The sequence below is a fragment of the Hyla sarda genome, chromosome 13 (genome assembly GCF_029499605.1).
Source record: "Hyla sarda isolate aHylSar1 chromosome 13, aHylSar1.hap1, whole genome shotgun sequence".
In the NCBI taxonomy this organism is placed as follows: Eukaryota; Metazoa; Chordata; class Amphibia; order Anura; family Hylidae; genus Hyla; species Hyla sarda.
This window is the reverse complement of record NC_079201.1, coordinates 1,866,549-1,886,501: the sequence shown is the minus strand read 5'-3', so window position 1 is coordinate 1,886,501 and position 19,953 is coordinate 1,866,549. Positions and strand designations below refer to the sequence as shown.

At 44.4% G+C, this 19,953-nt stretch overlaps 1 protein-coding gene across 2 annotated transcripts; it reads left to right on the top strand.

Moving 5' to 3' along the window:
* Nucleotides 1–247: 247 nt before the first annotated feature.
* DHRS7C (dehydrogenase/reductase 7C) lies at nt 248–18,322 on the top strand. Of its 2 annotated transcripts, XM_056550118.1 has the most exons (7): nt 248–478; nt 13,411–13,574; nt 14,738–14,850; nt 14,938–15,148; nt 16,836–16,928; nt 17,008–17,163; nt 17,245–18,322. In XM_056550118.1, exons 2-7 carry the CDS (start codon nt 13,421–13,423, stop codon nt 17,451–17,453), a joined length of 936 nt encoding a protein of 311 aa, XP_056406093.1. In that variant the 5' UTR covers nt 248–478; nt 13,411–13,420; the 3' UTR covers nt 17,454–18,322. The 2 variants fall into 2 exon arrangements, with proteins under 2 accessions (XP_056406093.1, XP_056406095.1); XM_056550120.1 differs by lacking the exon at nt 248–478 and having other exon boundaries at nt 12,567–13,574.
* The last annotated feature ends 1,631 nt before the right edge of the window (nt 18,323–19,953 follow it).

Sequence of the window (19,953 nt, the reverse complement as noted above, 5' to 3'; positions counted from 1 at the left end):
TCTATCTCATATCTATCTCTCTCATATCTATCTCATATCTATCTCTCTCATATCTATCTCTCTCATATCTATCTCATATCTATCTCATATCTATCTCATATCTATCTCATATCTATCTCATATCTATCTCATATCTATCTCATATCTCTCTCTCTCTCATATCTATCTCATATCTATCTCTCTCATATCTATCTCATATCTATCTCATATATCTCTCTCTCTCATATCTATCTCATATCTATCTATCTCATATCTATAATCTGTCTATCTATCTATTTGGTTGAAGCCATGGTGCCCTCTCCGGATGGTATAGGCCGGAGCCCTCAGAGTGATGTGAAACTCGATGCCGCCATGCCAGCCCCCTCTCTGGATTATACTGAGGGGCTTCTTCACAGCTGACTCCTATTTATATCCTTCCTGGGCCGGGGACACCGCTCAAGGACTGTGTGATCTTTACTGCAGAAAACAGTCACTTACTGTGAGTATAATACGAGTTTATTACTGTATTGTGTATTATATGTATGGTGACGTGTTACCGGACTGTGTGTATTATATGTATGGTGACGTGTTACCGGACTGTGTGTATTATATGGATGGTGACGTGTTACCGGACTGTGTGTATTATATGGATGGGGACGTGTTACCGGACCGTGTGTATTATATGTATGGTGACGTGTTACCGGACTGTGTGTATTATATGGATGGTGACGTGTTACCGGACTGTGTGTATTATATGTATGGTGACGTGTTACCGGACTGTGTGTATTATATGTATGGTGACGCGTTACCGGACCGTGTGTATTATATGTATGGTGACGTGTTACCGGACTGTGTGTATTATATGTATGGTGACGCGTTACCGGACTGTGTGTATTATATGTATGGTGACGTGTTACCGGACTGTGTGTATTATATGTATGGTGACGTGTTACCGGACCGTGTGTATTATATGTATGGTGACGTGTTACCGGACCGTGTGTATTATATGGATGGTGACGTGTTACCGGACTGTGTGTATTATATGTATGGTGACGCGTTACCGGACTGTGTGTATTATATGTATGGTGACGTGTTACTGTGTGTATTATATGTATGGTGACGTGTTACCGGACTGTGTGTATTATATGGATGGTGACGTGTTACCGGACTGTGTGTATTATATGTATGGTGACGCGTTACCGGACCGTGTGTATTATATGTATGGTGACGTGTTACCGGACCGTGTGTATTATATGGATGGTGACGTGTTACCGGACCGTGTGTATTATATGGATGGTGACGTGTTACCGGACTGTGTGTATTATATGGATGGTGACGTGTTACCGGACTGTGTGTATTATATGTATGGTGACGTGTTACCGGACCGTGTATTATATGGATGGTGACGTGTTACCGGACTGTGTGTATTATATGGATGGTGACGTGTTACCGGACGTGTGTATTATATGGATGGTGACGTGTTACCGGACTGTGTGTATTATATGGATGGTGACGTGTTACCAGACCGTGTGTATTATATGGATGGTAACGTGTTACCGGACCGTGTGTATTATATGGATGGTGACGTGTTACCGGACCGTGTGTATTATATGGATGGTGACGTGTTACCGGACTGTGTGTATTATATGGATGGTGACGTGTTACCGGACTGTGTGTATTATATGGATGGTGACGTGTTACTGTGTGTATTATATGGATGGTGATGTGTTACCGGACTGTGTGTATTATATGGATGGTGACGTGTTACCGGACTGTGTGTATTATATGGATGGTGACGTGTTACCGGACTGTGTGTATTATATGGATGGTGACGTGTTACCGGACTGTGTGTATTATATGGATGGTGACGTGTTACCGGACTGTGTGTATTATATGGATGGTGACGTGTTACTGGACTGTGTGTATTATATGGATGGTGACGTGTTACCGGACTGTGTGTATTATATGTATGGTGACGTGTTACCGGACCGTGTGTATTATATGGATGGTGACGTGTTACCGGACCGTGTGTATTATATGGATGGTGACGTGTTACTGGACTGTGTGTATTATATGGATGGTGACGTGTTACCGGACTGTGTGTATTATATAGATGGTGACGTGTTACCGGACCGTGTATTATATGGATGGTGACGTGTTACCGGACTGTGTGTATTATATGGATGGTGACGTGTTACCGGACTGTGTGTATTATATGGATGGTGACGTGTTACCGGACCGTGTGTATTATATGGATGGTGACGTGTTACTGTGTGTATTATATGGATGGTGACGTGTTGACGGACTGTGTGTATTATATGGATGGTGACGTGTTACCGGACTGTGTGTATTATATGGATGGTGACGTGTTACCGGACCGTGTGTATTATATGGATGGTGACGTGTTACCGGACCGTGTGTATTATATGGATGGTGACGTGTTACCGGACTGTGTGTATTATATGGATGGTGACGTGTTACCGGACTGTGTGTATTATATGGATGGTGACGTGTTACCGGACTGTGTGTATTATATGGATGGTGACGTGTTACTGTGTGTATTATATGGATGGTGACGTGTTACCGGACTGTGTGTATTATATGGATGGTGACGTGTTACTGTGTGTATTATATGTATGGTGACGTGTTACCGGACTGTGTGTATTATATGTATGGTGACGTGTTACCGGACCGTGTGGATTATATGGATGGGGACGTGTTACCGGACCGTGTATTATATGGATGGTGACGTGTTACTGTGTGTATTATATGGATGGTGACGTGTTACCGGACTGTGTGGATTATATGGATGGTGACGTGTTACTGTGTGTATTATATGGATGGTGACGTGTTACTGTGTGTATTATATGGATGGTGACGTGTTACCGGACTGTGTGTATTATATGGATGGTGACGTGTTACTGTGTGTATTATATGGATGGGGACGTGTTACCGGACTGTGTGTATTATATGGATGGTGACGTGTTACCGGACCGTGTGTATTATATGGATGGTGACGTGTTACCGGACTGTGTGTATTATATGGATGGTGACGTGTTACCGGACCGTGTGTATTATATGGATGGTGACGTGTTACCGGACCGTGTGTATTATATGTATGGTGACGTGTTACCGGACCGTGTGTATTATATGTATGGTGACGTGTTACCGGACCGTGTGTATTATATGGATGGTGACGTGTTACTGTGTGTATTATATGGATGGTGACGTGTTACTGGACCGTGTGTATTATATGGATGGGGACGTGTTACCAGACTGTGTGTATTATATGGATGGTGACGTGTTACCGGACTGTGTGTATTATATGGATGGTGACGTGTTACCGGACTGTGTGTATTATATGGATGGTGACGTGTTACCGGACTGTGTGTATTATATGGATGGTGACGTGTTACCGGACTGTGTGTATTATATGGATGGTGACGTGTTACCGGACTGTGTGTATTATATGGATGGTGACGTGTTACTGGACTGTGTGTATTATATGGATGGTGACGTGTTACCGGACTGTGTGTATTATATGGATGGTGACGTGTTACTGTGTGTATTATATGGATGGTGACGTGTTACCGGACTCTGTGTATTATATGGATGGTGACGTGTTACCGGACCGTGTGTATTATATGGATGGTGACGTGTTACTGGACTGTGTGTATTATATGGATGGTGACGTGTTACCGGACTGTGTGTATTATATGGATGGTGACGTGTTACTGTGTGTATTATATGGATGGTGACGTGTTACTGTGTGTATTATATGGATGGTAACGTGTTACCGGACTGTGTGGATTATATGGATGGTGACGTGTTACCGGACCGTGTGTATTATATGGATGGTGACGTGTTACCGGACTGTGTGTATTATATGGATGGTGACGTGTTACCAGACTGTGTGTATTATATGGATGGTGACGTGTTACCGGACTGTGTGTATTATATGGATGGTGACGTGTTACTGTGTGTATTATATGGATGGTGACGTGTTACCGGACTGTGTGGATTATATGGATGGCGACGTGTTACCGGACCGTGTGGATTATATGTATGGCGACGTGTTACCGGACCGTGTGGATTATTTGTATGGTGACGTGTTACCGGACCGTGTGTATTATGTGTATGGTGACGTGTTACCGGACTGTGTGTATTATATGTATGGTGACGTGTTACCGGACTGTGTGTATTATATGGATGGTGACGTGTTACCGGACTCTGTGTATTATATGGATGGTGACGTGTTACCGGACCGTGTGTATTATATGGATGGTGACGTGTTACCGGACTGTGTGTATTACATGGATGGTGACGTGTTACTGTGTGTATTATATGGATGGTGACGTGTTACCGGACTGTGTGTATTATATGGATGGTGACGTGTTACTGTGTGTATTATATGTATGGTGACGTGTTACCGGACTGTGTGTATTATATGTATGGTGACGTGTTACCGGACCGTGTGGATTATATGGATGGGGACGTGTTACCGGACCGTGTATTATATGGATGGTGACGTGTTACTGTGTGTATTATATGGATGGTGACGTGTTACCGGACTGTGTGGATTATATGGATGGTGACGTGTTACCGGACTGTGTGGATTATATGGATGGTGACGTGTTACTGTGTGTATTATATGGATGGTGACGTGTTACCGGACTGTGTGTATTATATGGATGGTGACGTGTTACTGTGTGTATTATATGGATGGGGACGTGTTACCGGACCGTGTGTATTATATGGATGGTGACGTGTTACCGGACTGTGTGTATTATATGGATGGTGACGTGTTACCGGACCGTGTGTATTATATGGATGGTGACGTGTTACCGGACCGTGTGTATTATATGTATGGTGACGTGTTACCGGACCGTGTGTATTATATGTATGGTGACGTGTTACCGGACCGTGTGTATTATATGGATGGTGACGTGTTACTGTGTGTATTATATGGATGGTGACGTGTTACTGGACCGTGTGTATTATATGGATGGGGACGTGTTACCAGACTGTGTGTATTATATGGATGGTGACGTGTTACCGGACTGTGTGTATTATATGGATGGTGACGTGTTACCGGACTGTGTGTATTATATGGATGGTGACGTGTTACCGGACTGTGTGTATTATATGGATGGTGACGTGTTACCGGACTGTGTGTATTATATGGATGGTGACGTGTTACCGGACTGTGTGTATTATATGGATGGTGACGTGTTACTGGACTGTGTGTATTATATGGATGGTGACGTGTTACCGGACTGTGTGTATTATATGTATGGTGACGTGTTACTGTGTGTATTATATGGATGGGGACGTGTTACCGGACTGTGTGTATTATATGGATGGGGATGTGTTACCGGACCGTGTGTATTATATGGATGGTGATGTGTTACTGTGTGTATTATATGGATGGTGACGTGTTACCGGACCGTGTGTATTATATGGATGGGGATGTGTTACCGGACCGTGTATTATATGGATGGTGACGTGTTACTGTGTGTATTATATGGATGGTGACGTGTTACCGGACTGTGTGGATTATATGGATGGTGACGTGTTACCGGACTGTGTGTATTATATGGATGGTGACGTGTTACCGGACTGTGTGTATTATATGGATGGTGACGTGTTACTGTGTGTATTATATGGATGGTGACGTGTTACCGGACTGTGTGTATTATATGGATGGTGACGTGTTACCGGACTGTGTGTATTATATGTATGGTGACGTGTTACCGGACCGTGTGTATTATATGGATGGTGACGTGTTACCGGACTGTGTGTATTATATGGATGGTGACGTGTTACTGGACTGTGTGTATTATATGGATGGTGACGTGTTACCGGACTGTGTGTATTATATGGATGGTGACGTGTTACCGGACTGTGTGTATTATATGGATGGTGACGTGTTACCGGACTGTGTGTATTATATGGATGGTGACGTGTTACCGGACTGTGTGTATTATATGGATGGTGACGTGTTACCGGACCGTGTGTATTATATGGATGGTGACGTGTTACTGTGTGTATTATATGGATGGTGACGTGTTACTGTGTGTATTATATGGATGGTGACGTGTTACTGGACTGTGTGTATTATATGGATGGTGACGTGTTACTGTGTGTATTATATGGATGGTGACGTGTTACTGGACCGTGTGTATTATATGTATGGTGACGTGTTACCGGACTGTGTGTATTATATGGATGGTGACGTGTTACCGGACTGTGTGTATTATATGGATGGTGACGTGTTACTGTGTGGATTATATGGATGGGGACGTGTTACCGGACCGTGTGTATTATATGGATGGTGACGTGTTACCGGACCGTGTGTTATATGGATGGTGACGTGTTACCGGACCGTGTGTATTATATGGATGGTGACGTGTTACCGGACTGTGTGTATTATATGGATGGTGACGTGTTACCGGACCGAGTGTATTATATGGATGGTGACGTGTTACCGGACCGTGTGTTATATGTATGGTGACGTGTTATCGGACCACGTGTATTATATGGATGGGGACGTGTTACCGGACTGTGTGTATTATATGGATGGGGACGTGTTACTGTGTGTATTATATGGATGGTGACGTGTTATCGGACCACGTGTATTATATGGATGGTGACGTGTTATCGGACCACGTGTATTATATGGATGGTGACGTGTTACCGGACTGTGTGTATTATATAGATGGGGACGTGTTACCGGACTGTGTGTATTATATGGATGGTGACGTGTTACCGGACCACGTGTATTATATGGATGGGGACGTGTTACCGGACTGTGTGTATTATATGGATGGTGACGTGTTACCGGACCGTGTGTATTATATGGATGGTGACGTGTTACCGGACTGTGTGTATTATATGGATGGGGACGTGTTACTGTGTGTATTATATGGATGGTAACGTGTTATCGGACCACGTGTATTATATGGATGGTGACGTGTTACTGTGTGTATTATATGTATGGTGACGTGTTACTGGACTGTGTGTATTATATGGATGGTGACGTGTTACCGGACTGTGTGTATTATATGGATGGTGACGTGTTACCGGACTGTGTGTATTATATGGATGGTGACGTGTTACTGTGTGTATTATATGGATGGTGACGTGTTACTGTGTGTATTATATGGATGGTAACGTGTTACCGGACTGTGTGGATTATATGGATGGTGACGTGTTACCGGACCGTGTGTATTATATGGATGGTGACGTGTTACCGGACTGTGTGTATTATATGGATGGTGACGTGTTACCAGACTGTGTGTATTATATGGATGGTGACGTGTTACCGGACTGTGTGTATTATATGGATGGTGACGTGTTACTGTGTGTATTATATGGATGGTGACGTGTTACCGGACTGTGTGGATTATATGGATGGCGACGTGTTACCGGACCGTGTGGATTATATGTATGGCGACGTGTTACCGGACCGTGTGGATTATTTGTATGGTGACGTGTTACCGGACCGTGTGTATTATGTGTATGGTGACGTGTTACCGGACTGTGTGTATTATATGTATGGTGACGTGTTACCGGACTGTGTGTATTATATGGATGGTGACGTGTTACCGGACTCTGTGTATTATATGGATGGTGACGTGTTACCGGACCGTGTGTATTATATGGATGGTGACGTGTTACCGGACTGTGTGTATTACATGGATGGTGACGTGTTACCGGACCGCGTGGATTATATGGATGGGGACGTGTTACCGGACTGTGTGGATTATATGGATGGTGACGTGTTACTGTGTGTATTATATGGATGGTGACGTGTTACCGGACTGTGTGTATTATATGGATGGTGACGTGTTACCGGACTGTGTGTATTATATGGATGGTGACGTGTTACCGGACTGTGTGTATTATATGGATGGTGACGTGTTACCGGTTTGTGTGTATTATATGGATGGTGACGTGTTACCGGACTGTGTGTATTATATGGATGGTGACGTGTTACTGGACTGTGTGTATTACATGGATGGTGACGTGTTACTGTGTGTATTATATGGATGGTGACGTGTTACTGGACCGTGTGTATTATATGGATGGTGACGTGTTACCGGACCGTGTGTATTATATGGATGGTGACGTGTTACTGTGTGGATTATATGGATGGTGACGTGTTACCGGACTGTGTGGATTATATATATGGTGACGTGTTACCGGACTGTGTGTATTATATGGATGGTGACGTGTTACCGGACTGTGTGGATTATATATATGGTGACGTGTTACCGGACTGTGTGTATTATATGGATGGTGACGTGTTACCGGACCGTGTGGATTATATGGATGGGGACGTGTTACCGGACCGCGTGGATTATATGGATGGGGACGTGTTACCGGACTGTGTGTATTATATGGATGGTGACGTGTTACTGTGTGTATTATATGGATGGTGACGTGTTACCGGACTGTGTGTATTATATGGATGGTGACGTGTTACCGGACCGTGTGTATTATATGGATGGTGACGTGTTACCGGACCGTGTGTATTATATGGATGGTGACGTGTTACCGGACTGTGTGTATTATATGGATGGTGACGTGTTACCGGACTGTGTGTATTATATGGATGGTGACGTGTTACCGGACTGTGTGTATTATATGGATGGTGACGTGTTACCGGACTGTGTGGATTATATATATGGTGACGTGTTACCGGACTGTGTGTATTATATGGATGGTGACGTGTTACCGGACTCTGTGTATTATATGGATGGTGACGTGTTACCGGACCGTGTGTATTATATGGATGGTGACGTGTTACCGGACTGTGTGTATTACATGGATGGTGACGTGTTACCGGACCGTGTGGATTATATGGATGGGGACGTGTTACCGGACCGCGTGGATTATATGGATGGTGACGTGTTACCGGACTGTGTGTATTATATGGATGGGGACGTGTTACCGGACCGTGTGTATTATATGGATGGTGACGTGTTACTGTGTGTATTATATGGATGGTGACGTGTTACTGGACTGTGTGTATTATATGGATGGTGACGTGTTACTGTGTGTATTATATGGATGGTGACGTGTTACTGGACCGTGTGTATTATATGGATGGTGACGTGTTACCGGACCGTGTGTATTATATGGATGGTGACGTGTTACTGTGTGGATTATATGGATGGTGACGTGTTACCGGACTGTGTGGATTATATATATGGTGACGTGTTACCGGACTGTGTGTATTATATGGATGGTGACGTGTTACCGGACTGTGTGGATTATATATATGGTGACGTGTTACCGGACTGTGTGTATTATATGTATGGTGACGTGTTACCGGACCGTGTATTATATGGATGGTGACGTGTTACCGGACTGTGTGGATTATATATATGGTGACGTGTTACCGGACTGTGTGTATTATATGGATGGTGACGTGTTACCGGACCGTGTGGATTATATGGATGGGGACGTGTTACCGGACCGCGTGGATTATATGGATGGGGACGTGTTACCGGACTGTGTGTATTATATGGATGGTGACGTGTTACTGTGTGTATTATATGGATGGTGACGTGTTACCGGACTGTGTGTATTATATGGATGGTGACGTGTTACCGGACCGTGTGTATTATATGGATGGTGACGTGTTACCGGACTGTGTGTATTATATGGATGGTGACGTGTTACCGGACTGTGTGTATTATATGGATGGTGACGTGTTACCGGACTGTGTGTATTATATGGATGGTGACGTGTTACCGGACTGTGTGTATTATATGGATGGTGACGTGTTACCGGACTGTGTGTATTATATGGATGGTGACGTGTTACCGGACTGTGTGTATTATATGGATGGTGACGTGTTACCGGACTGTGTGTATTATATGGATGGTGACGTGTTACCGGACCGTGTGTATTATATGGATGGTGACGTGTTACCGGACTGTGTGTATTATATGGATGGTGACGTGTTACCGGACCGTGTGTATTATATGGATGGTGACGTGTTACCGGACTGTGTGTATTATATGGATGGTGACTTGTTACCGGACCGTGTGGATTATATGGATGGGGACGTGTTACCGAACCGTGTATTATATGGATGGTGACGTGTTACTGTGTGTATTATATGGATGGTGACGTGTTACTGTGTGTATTATATGGATGGTGACGTGTTACCGGACTCTGTGTATTATATGGATGGTGACGTGTTACCGGACCGTGTGTATTATATGGATGGTGACGTGTTACCGGACCGTGTGGATTATATGGATGGTGACGTGTTACCGGACCGTGTGTATTATATGGATGGTGACGTGTTACTGTGTGTATTATATGGATGGTGACGTGTTACCGGACTGTGTGTATTATATGGATGGTGACGTGTTACTGTGTTTATTATATGGATGGTGACGTGTTACCGGACCGTGTGTATTATATGGATGGTGACGTGTTACTGTGTGTATTATATGGATGGTGACGTGTTACCGGACCGTGTGTATTATATGGATGGTGACGTGTTACCGGACTGTGTGTATTATATGGATGGTGATGTGTTACCGGACTGTGTGTATTATATAGATGGTGACGTGTTACTGTGTGGATTATATGGATGGTGACGTGTTACCGGACTGTGTGTATTATATGGATGGTGACGTGTTACCGGACTGTGTGTATTATATGGATGGTGACGTGTTACCGGACCGTGTGTATTATATGGATGGTGACGTGTTACCGGACCGTGTGTATTATATGGATGGTGACGTGTTACCGGACTGTGTGTATTATATGGATGGTGACGTGTTACTGTGTGTATTATATGGATGGTGACGTGTTACCGGACTGTGTGTATTATATGGATGGTGACGTGTTACCAGACTGTGTGTATTATATGGATGGCGACGTGTTACCGGACCGTGTATTATATGGATGGTGACGTGTTACCGGACTGTGTGTATTATATGGATGGTGACGTGTTACCGGACCGTGTATTATATGGATGGTGATGTGTTACTGGACCGTGTGTATTATATGGATGGTGACGTGTTACCGGACTGTGTGTATTATATGGATGGTGACGTGTTACCGGACCGTGTGTATTATATGGATGGTGACGTGTTACTGTGTGTATTATATGGATGGTGACGTGTTACTGGACCGTGTGTATTATATGGATGGGGACGTGTTACTGGACTGTGTGTATTATATGGATGGTGACGTGTTACCGGACTGTGTGTATTATATGGATGGTGACGTGTTACTGGACTGTGTGTATTATATGGATGGTGACGTGTTACTGGACTGTGTGTATTATATGGATGGTGACGTGTTACTGTGTGTATTATATGGATGGTAACGTGTTACCGGACTGTGTGGATTATATGGATGGTGACGTGTTACCGGACCGTGTGTATTATATGGATGGTGACGTGTTACCGGACCGTGTATTATATGGATGGTGACGTGTTACCGGACTGTATATTATATGGATGGTGACGTGTTACTGGACCGTGTGTATTATATGGATGGTGACGTGTTACTGGACTGTGTGTATTATATGGATGGTGACGTGTTACCGGACCGTGTGTATTATATGGATGGTGACGTGTTACTGGACTGTGTGTATTATATGGATGGTGACGTGTTACCGGACCGTGTGTATTATATGGATGGTGACGTGTTACCGGACCGTGTGTATTATATGGATGGCGACGTGTTACCGGACCGTGTATTATATGGATGGTGACGTGTTACCGGACCGTGTGTATTATATGGATGGTGACGTGTTACCGGACCGTGTGTATTATATGGATGGCGACGTGTTACCGGACCGTGTATTATATGGATGGTGACGTGTTACCGGACCGTGTATTATATGGATGGTGACGTGTTACTGGACTGTGTGTATTATATGGATGGCGACGTGTTACCGGACCGTGTGTATTATATGGATGGTGACGTGTTACCGGACCGTGTATTATATGGATGGTGACGTGTTACCGGACCGTGTGTATTATATGGATGGTGACGTGTTACCGGACCGTGTATTATATGGATGGTGACGTGTTACTGGACTGTGTGTATTATATGGATGGCGACGTGTTACCGGACCGTGTGTATTATATGGATGGTGATGTGTTACCGGACCGTGTATTATATGGATGGTGACGTGTTACTGGACTGTGTGTATTATATGGATGGCGACGTGTTACCGGACCGTGTATTATATGGATGGTGACGTGTTACTGGACTGTGTGTATTATATGGATGGTGACGTGTTACCGGACTGTGTGTATTATATGGATGGTGACGTGTTACTGGACTGTGTGTATTATATGGATGGTGACGTGTTTCCGGACCGTGTATATTATATGGATGGTGACGTGTTACCGGACTGTGTGTATTATATGTATGGTGACGTGTTACCGGACTGTGTGTATTATATGGATGGTGACGTGTTACCGGACTGTGTGTATTATATGGATGGTGACGTGTTACCGGACTGTGTGTATTATATGGATGGTGACGTGTTACCGGACCGTGTGTATTATATGTATGGTGACGTGTTACCGGACCGTGTGTATTATATGGATGGTGACGTGTTACCGGACCGTGTGTATTATATGGATGGTGACGTGTTACCGGACCGTGTGTATTATATGGATGGTGATGTGTTACTGAGGTGCAGGGAATAGATTCAGAGCCAAATATTTGGGGGGCCTATAATAAACACACATAGGGGGGTCTGTCTATGTACATAGGAAGTTATATAGGCAGGGGCGTAGCTATAGGTAGCAGTGGCATTGGGGCCCTTGTGCCTAAGGGGGCCCAAAACACATCTGCCCCATAAGAGACCAGTATTTTCGTTGGCACATTGGGCCCTGTTGCAGATTTTGCATCGGGGCTCAGAAGGTACAAGCTATGCCTCTGTATATAGGCTATAATGGGGATCCTTGGGGTTATGACATCACACGATGGATACAGTGATGTCATTGGTTTGGGCGGAGCTTTCTCTATATAGAAATTGATTTTATCTGTATACTATGTAGGCAGAGGCGTAACTTGTAGCATGTGGGCCCCAATGGCAAATATGTAAAAGGGCCCCATGTCTACCATGTTTCATTTATACTACTGTTACCTTTTTGTTTGTGCAAATGCAGTAAAAAACATAAAAAATAGAAAATTTCAATACTTTACATTAACCCCAATATGGTGCATCAGCAAACAATATTGTTGTACGGGGGGAGAAGGGACATATTCTACGGGACTGCTCTTAGTGATTTGGATTTTCCAATTTTCCATCTGGGTTTTTGTACTGTTTATAGGTAAAAAAAAAAAAAAGTGTAAAATAGGTATAAAAAATTAAGTTTTTAAATTTTTTTTGAGCTATTTTTGAATTATGAATGTCTTTTTTCTCTTTGTTTTAAGGTAAAATAAAATGGGGTACCTCACTTTCCTAATTTTGCCATTGCTTATATTGGGGATAAGTGGCATCATTTACATTTATCGGGAAGTTGTGCGACTGATGTCCAGATCGGCGGTGAAAAATAAAGTGATTGTGATCACTGACGCAGTGTCCGGGCTGGGGAAAGGTGAGAGGTCGCGTTCCATGTCATGTATCTTGTGGCAGGGGGGTGGTACCGTAGCATTCCGGTAACCGTGTTTTCGTTGATGTATAATCCTCTATGTGGGGATAATGTGAATTAACTTACAAACGTTAAGTAGCATCCAATGAGATGTAACAAAGGTGTAAGGGTTAAAGATCTGCATATGCCTTGTATCAGATGAATGATGCCTTGGTCACGTGATACTCCCCCAGCCAGTTTCTATGTAGAAGCTTCTTAAAGGATGTGGGACAAGTTCTTAGTCCAGCCTCCTCTCCCACCTTGGTCTGGCTAGTTCTGCTCCTGCTAGACCTACATACACCTAGACCAAAGTGTTAGTCCTAGGTTTAGTTCTGTCCTGTAAACCTACCTGCTACATGCAAGTCACTGTCCTGTTCCATCATCTGAGACAGGTCTGGACTGCATGTGCGGTAATCACAGCAGTGTACAGGGTTTGAAGGATTTTGCCCAAAAGGCCTTCTCCAGTCCATGTTGTAAGGGCATCGTGCTCCAGTTTCCAGCTTCAAGAAGGAGTATTATCTTGGCCAGATGAGAATAAAACTGTACAAGGGACCCTCTGCGAACACTAATCTCTCAGTGACCTACAGTTTGAGTTAGTGAAGTCTGGCTGAATACGTCACAGTAGTTACCTTCATGTACAGTGTGGTGCCACAAAATCTGTGCGTAACGGAAAACTTGGGGCTAATACAGCGCCCGATGGAGGTACCATATGTTGGAAACAAAGTACAGTTTAATCTGATTCTTTACAACAGTGGTCTCAAACTGTGGCCCACCAGATGTTGCAAAACTTCAGATCCCAGCATGCCCGGACAGCCGTTGGCTGTCCGGGCATGCTGGGAGTTGAAGTTTTGCAACATCTGGAGGGCCACAGTTTGAGACCACTTCTACTCACACACACACAGCCATGATGCCCCAGTTCGGCAGGTGCCTGGCAGCACTAATAAATAGTCAGATTGCAGTTAAGTTTCAAATTTTTCGCCCCTCCGGTTCAGCGGCATCGTGCCCAAAGGCAGCTGCCTTAGCTTCCTTATGGTAGCGCCGGCCCGGAATGCAATGACTTAACCTTTAGAGAATAAAGTAGGGGGGGGGGGGTCAATTATTTGTAACTCGAAAATGTTTATGTTTTCTAGAATGTTCCAGAGTTTTTCATGCCTCAGGCGCGCGTCTGGTTCTTTGTGGAAAAACGTGGGAGAAACTCGAAGCGCTACACGATGCTCTGATCAGCGTTGCTGACCCCAGTGTGGTAGGTCCCTACTAGTTTAGAACTATTATAAATGGATGCCAGAAACATAGACATTGACCCTGGTCATTTTTACCCCTTGCCCCATAGACCTTTACCCCCAAGCTAGTTCTCCTGGACATTAGTGATGTCAACGACATTGAAGCTATGGGCAAAGAAATCCTGGATTGTTACGGCTGCGTGGACGTGTTGATCAATAACGCCAGTATGAAGATCAAGGGCCCCGCTCAGAGCGTCACCCTAGAGCTGGACAAGAAGATCATGGATGCAAACTATTTTGGCCCCATAACCTTAATCAAAGGTAATTAACCCCAAATATGTTACAGAACATACAGTAGATATATTATATTATACAGCAGCTGATAAGTACTGGAAGGATTAAGATTTGTAAATTACTTCAATTTAAAAATCTTAATCCTTCCAGTACTTATAAGCTGCTGTATGCTCTACATGAAGTTCTTTTTTCTTTTTGGATTTCTTTTCTGTCTGACCACAGTGCTCTCTGCTGACACCTCTGTCTATTTTAGGAACTGTCCAGAGTAGGAGCAAATACCCATAGCAAACCTATCCTGTTCTGGACAGTTCCTGATATGGACAGAGGTGTCCAGACAGAAAGGAAATTCTAAAAGAAAAGGACTTCCTGTGGAGCATACAGCAACTGATAAGTAATGGAAGGATTAAGATGTTTTAATAGAAGTAATTTACAAATCTGTTTGACTTTCTGGCACCAGTTGATTTAAAAAAAAATAAATCAGTTTTCCACCCGAGTACCCCTTTAACAGCGTATAAAATAAGAATCAAGACAAAATACAGAATCTATGAAACAATGGGGAACACATTCAGACTTAAGGCTTCCGTTCACATAACAGTAAAGCCAGCTGAACCTGCTGATTTTGGCAAGACTGGAAAAGCATTTTTTATACACAGGCATGTGCCATATCTTTCCTGACAAAGGATTGGGGTCTGGAGGAGGAGGACAGAGGAGTCTGGTGGAGGCGGACAGAGGAGTCTGGAGGAGGAGGACAGAGGAGTCTGGAGGAGGAGAGGACAGAGGAGTCTGGAGGAGGAGAGGACAGAGGAGTCTGGAGGAGGAGAGGACAGAGGAGTCTGGAGGAGGAGAGGACAGAGGAGTCTGGAGGAGGAGAGGACAGAGGGGTCTGGAGGAGGAGGACAGAGGAGTCTGGAGGAGGAGGACAGAGGAGTCTGGAGGAGGAGAGGACAGAGGAGTCTGGAGGAGGAGAGGACAGAGGAGTCTGGAGGAGGAGAGGACAGAGGAGTCTGGAGGAGGAGAGGACAGAGGAGTCTGGAGGAGGAGAGGACAGAGGAGTCTGGAGGAGGAGAGGACAGAGGAGTCTGGAGGAGGAGAGGACAGAGGAGTCTGGAGGAGGAGAGGACAGAGGAGTCTGGAGGAGGGGGACAGGAGTCTGGAGGAGGAGGACAGAGGAGTCTGGAGGAGGGGGACAGAGGAGTCTGGAGGAGGAGGGGGACAGAGGGTTCTGGAGGAGGAGGAGGGGGACAAAGGAGTCAGATAGAGGAGTCTGGAGGAGGAGGACAGGGGGGTCTGGAGGAGGGGGACAGAAGAGTCAGAGGGAGGAATCTGGAGAAGGAAGACAGAAGTCTGGAGGAGGATAGTGGCAATGAGAATTATGACAGAGGAGTCTGAAGGAGGAGGACAGAGGAGTGTGGAGGATGTGGACAGAGAAGTCTGGAGGAGGACAGAGGGGCCTGGAAAGAGGAGGACAGAGGTTTCTGGTGGAGGAGACAAAGGGGACAGAGTAGTCTGGAGGCAGGAGGACAGAGGAAACCCTCATTGAAAACACATGCACTCTTGGCTGAAGTGAGCATACATGTGTATTGGGAGGATGGAAGAAACTGTTTCTATAGAAGTAACATTTGGCCAATAACTATTGTCTGGACGCCTTTAGTAAGGAGGGAATGTGATTTTTGTGATATATAGTAATGTATCTGACGGTCACTTTCCTCCGCAGCGATTCTTCCTCATATGATTTCTCGAAGGACGGGACAGATTGTTCTAGTAAACAACATACAAGGAAAACTGGGGGTTCCCTTCCGTGCGGCCTGTGAGTATTGGCCTTTGTTTTGGTTATAGTAATGGTGGGCGGCTTAGACTGGCTTAGACTTTGGATTTGGTTTATCCAGATGCAGCGTCCAAACATGCCATCCAGGGCTTCTTCGACTGTCTGAGGGCTGAAGTGGAGGAGTTCGATGTGTTTGTCAGTACAGTCAGTCCAACCTTTATCCGGTCATACCACGTCCAGCCCCAGCCCGGGAACTGGGAGGCCTCCATCTGGAAATGTAAGGCTGCGGGTGGGTTGTGCCACCAATAGAGGATGGAATGGATGAATTATTATATTAATAATCATATTTTTATTGTAGTCTTTTTCAGAAAACTGTCTTATGGTGTCCACCCTGTGGAGGTGGCTGAGGAAGTCCTCCGCACAGTCAGCAGAAGGAAACAGGAAGTGTTCTTGGCCAATCCCATCCCCAAGGCTGCACTTTATGTCAGGACCTTCCTCCCAGAACTGTTCTTTGCTGTGGTGGCCACAGGGGTAAAGGAGAAACATTTTGTTGAAGAGGAAAAATAAATCTAATTGTCATGTCCACTGATGCTGAACTGATCCATATATGTCTTAAAGTGTCTATCCCTCACCTCCCTTACCATCATTGTAATATTTATTTAACTAGGCCCAATGTTCTGCATCAATTCTCCAATCTGTATAGTAGTTGGAGCTTAAAGTAAAATTTCAAAATTCTGGCTACCTGCAGCCACCACTAGGGGGAGCTGAGGACTTACTCCATACTGTTAGTGCATTAAATTCAATTATAAATCTGTATACATGTCTCTGCAAAGGATTTGGAGCTCTGTATCAGAAAACTGGTGTTTAAACCTCCTTAAAACATATATATATATGACTCAGCACAGAACGTTGGACCTAAAACAGACTGGTGAGAAAAGGTTCATAAACGCCGACCTCTATTACAGCCTCCCCCATGGTTACCTTGGATAACTGGCCGTACACATTAGATATGTGCCAGCTCAACCCCCTAATGCGTATGTTGCCTGCATACTCACCCCGATGGCAGATGATGCCTGCTGGGTGACCAACCCTTTGTTCTCTCGGAGCTGCACCCAGTGGAAACTAACAATGGTTTCCCCCCTTGGCCGAGCGTCCATGTATTCTGGATGGAGCAGCAGTTTATAACCCCTGAGAACAACTGTATCAGGCATGTTAAACTCTAATATGTCTAACCCATCTGTTCTCTGCCATCCAATACCGTGGGTGACTTGGAAGGCCCCATACACATTAGATGGTCATCCAATTTTACCAAAATTGGCACATTTGGCCAACATAAATCTAATGGGTATGGCCGACTCATCATGATGAAGGGCTAATATACATTGTTTCCATTGAAATTATGGAGGTAACCACCCAATATACAGTGGGGCAAAAAAGTATTTAGTCAGCCACCAATTGTGCAAGTTCTCCCCCTTATAATGATGAGGCTGTCATTTCCATCATAGGTTATAACCTCAACTATGAGATACAGAATGAGAAAAAATCCATAAAATCACATTGTCTGATTTATAAAGAATTTATTTACCAATTATGGTGGAAAATAAGTATTTGGTCAATAAGAAAAGTTAATCTCAATACCCTTGTATACCATTTGTTGGCAATGACAGAAGTCAAACGTTTTCTGTAAGTCTTCACAAGGTTTTCACACAGTGTTGCTGGTATTTTGGCCCATTCCTCCTGGCTTAAGCAGGGGGACACGTCTGGCACTCCATGATTTGAGTCCCTGGTGGTGTAGTGTGTTACTGATGGTAGACTTTGTTACTTTGGTCCCAGCTCTCTGCAGGTCATTCACTAGGACCCCCCGTGTGGTTCTAGGATTTTTTCTCACCGTTCTTGTGATCATTTTGACACCACGGGGTGAGATCTTGCATGGAGCCCCAGATGGAGGGAGATTATAAGTGGTCTTGTATGTCTTCCATTTTCTAATAATTGCTCCCACAGTTGATTTCTTCACACCAAGCTGCTTGCCTATTGCAGATTCAGTCTTCCCAGCCTGGTGCAGGTCTACAATTTTGTTTCTGGTGTTCCTCAACAGCTCTTTGGTCTTGGCCATAGTGGAGTTTGGAGTGTGACTGTTTGAGGTTGTGGACAGATGTCTTTTATACTGATAACAAGTTCAGACAGGAGCCATTAATACAGGTAACGAGTGGAGAACAGAGGAGACTATTAACGAAGAAGTTACAGGTCTGTGAGAGCCAGAAATCTTACTTATTTGTAGGTGACCAAATACTTATTTTCCACCATAATTTGCAAATAAATTATTTAAAAATCAGACAATGGGATTTTATGGATTTTTTTCTCATTCTGTCTCATAGTTGAGGTTATAACCTATGATGATAATTACAGCCTCATCTTTATAAGGGGGAGAACGGGTACAATTGGGGGCTGACTAAATACTTTTTTGCCCCACTGTAGAAAGTAAGATTCTTTTCGATGGGTTTGGTTATGAATGGGACATTTTAGGAGTAAGGGGACCATTAATATGTCCATAGGTTATAAGAAGAGGTGCTGTCTAGAAGGTGAATCGGGGGAAGGTGCAGGAACACCAGTGAATCTGGATTTGTTGGACGACTTGTAAGTTCCTTGATGTTACACATTTTCTACAGATATAACATGCAGGGACTCGTGGTGGTTCTGGCAGGTGTAGCCCCCCAGGGTGGTCTTTTCACCAGCTGTAGGTCATTTTATGTGTATACTTTATTATAAGAAAGTGAATGGATACAGAGAAGAAGAGTTATTGGGGACACTGAGCCCAAACCTTCAAGGAATCCCCGTAACCGGCTGCTGGTAAAAGCTATGGTTCTCCCAGACTCTGATGAAGTTGGCCCCTCATCTTAGATGACCACCAGTGCCCATTAATATTGGAGACTGTAGTCTGTAAAGAGGTTGACCCTAATTCCTTACATGTTTTTCTGCTACCATTTGGGGCGCTGATAGACAAATGGTTATGTTTTTGCGCTTTTCCTCACCATTAATTTTTCCTTTGAGAAATAAAATACCCGAAAAC

Bases quoted from the DNA above. Each gene is read 5' to 3' on its own strand.
- DHRS7C (XM_056550118.1), top strand. From the start codon at position 13,421: ATGGGGTACCTCACTTTCCTAATTTTGCCATTGCTTATATTGGGGATA. The intron at 13,575-14,737 runs GTGAGAGGTCGC...TATGTTTTCTAG, and splicing joins AGTGTCCGGGCTGGGGAAAG to AATGTTCCAGAGTTTTTCAT. The intron at 17,164-17,244 runs GTAAGGCTGCGG...TTTTTATTGTAG, and splicing joins GGAGGCCTCCATCTGGAAAT to TCTTTTTCAGAAAACTGTCT.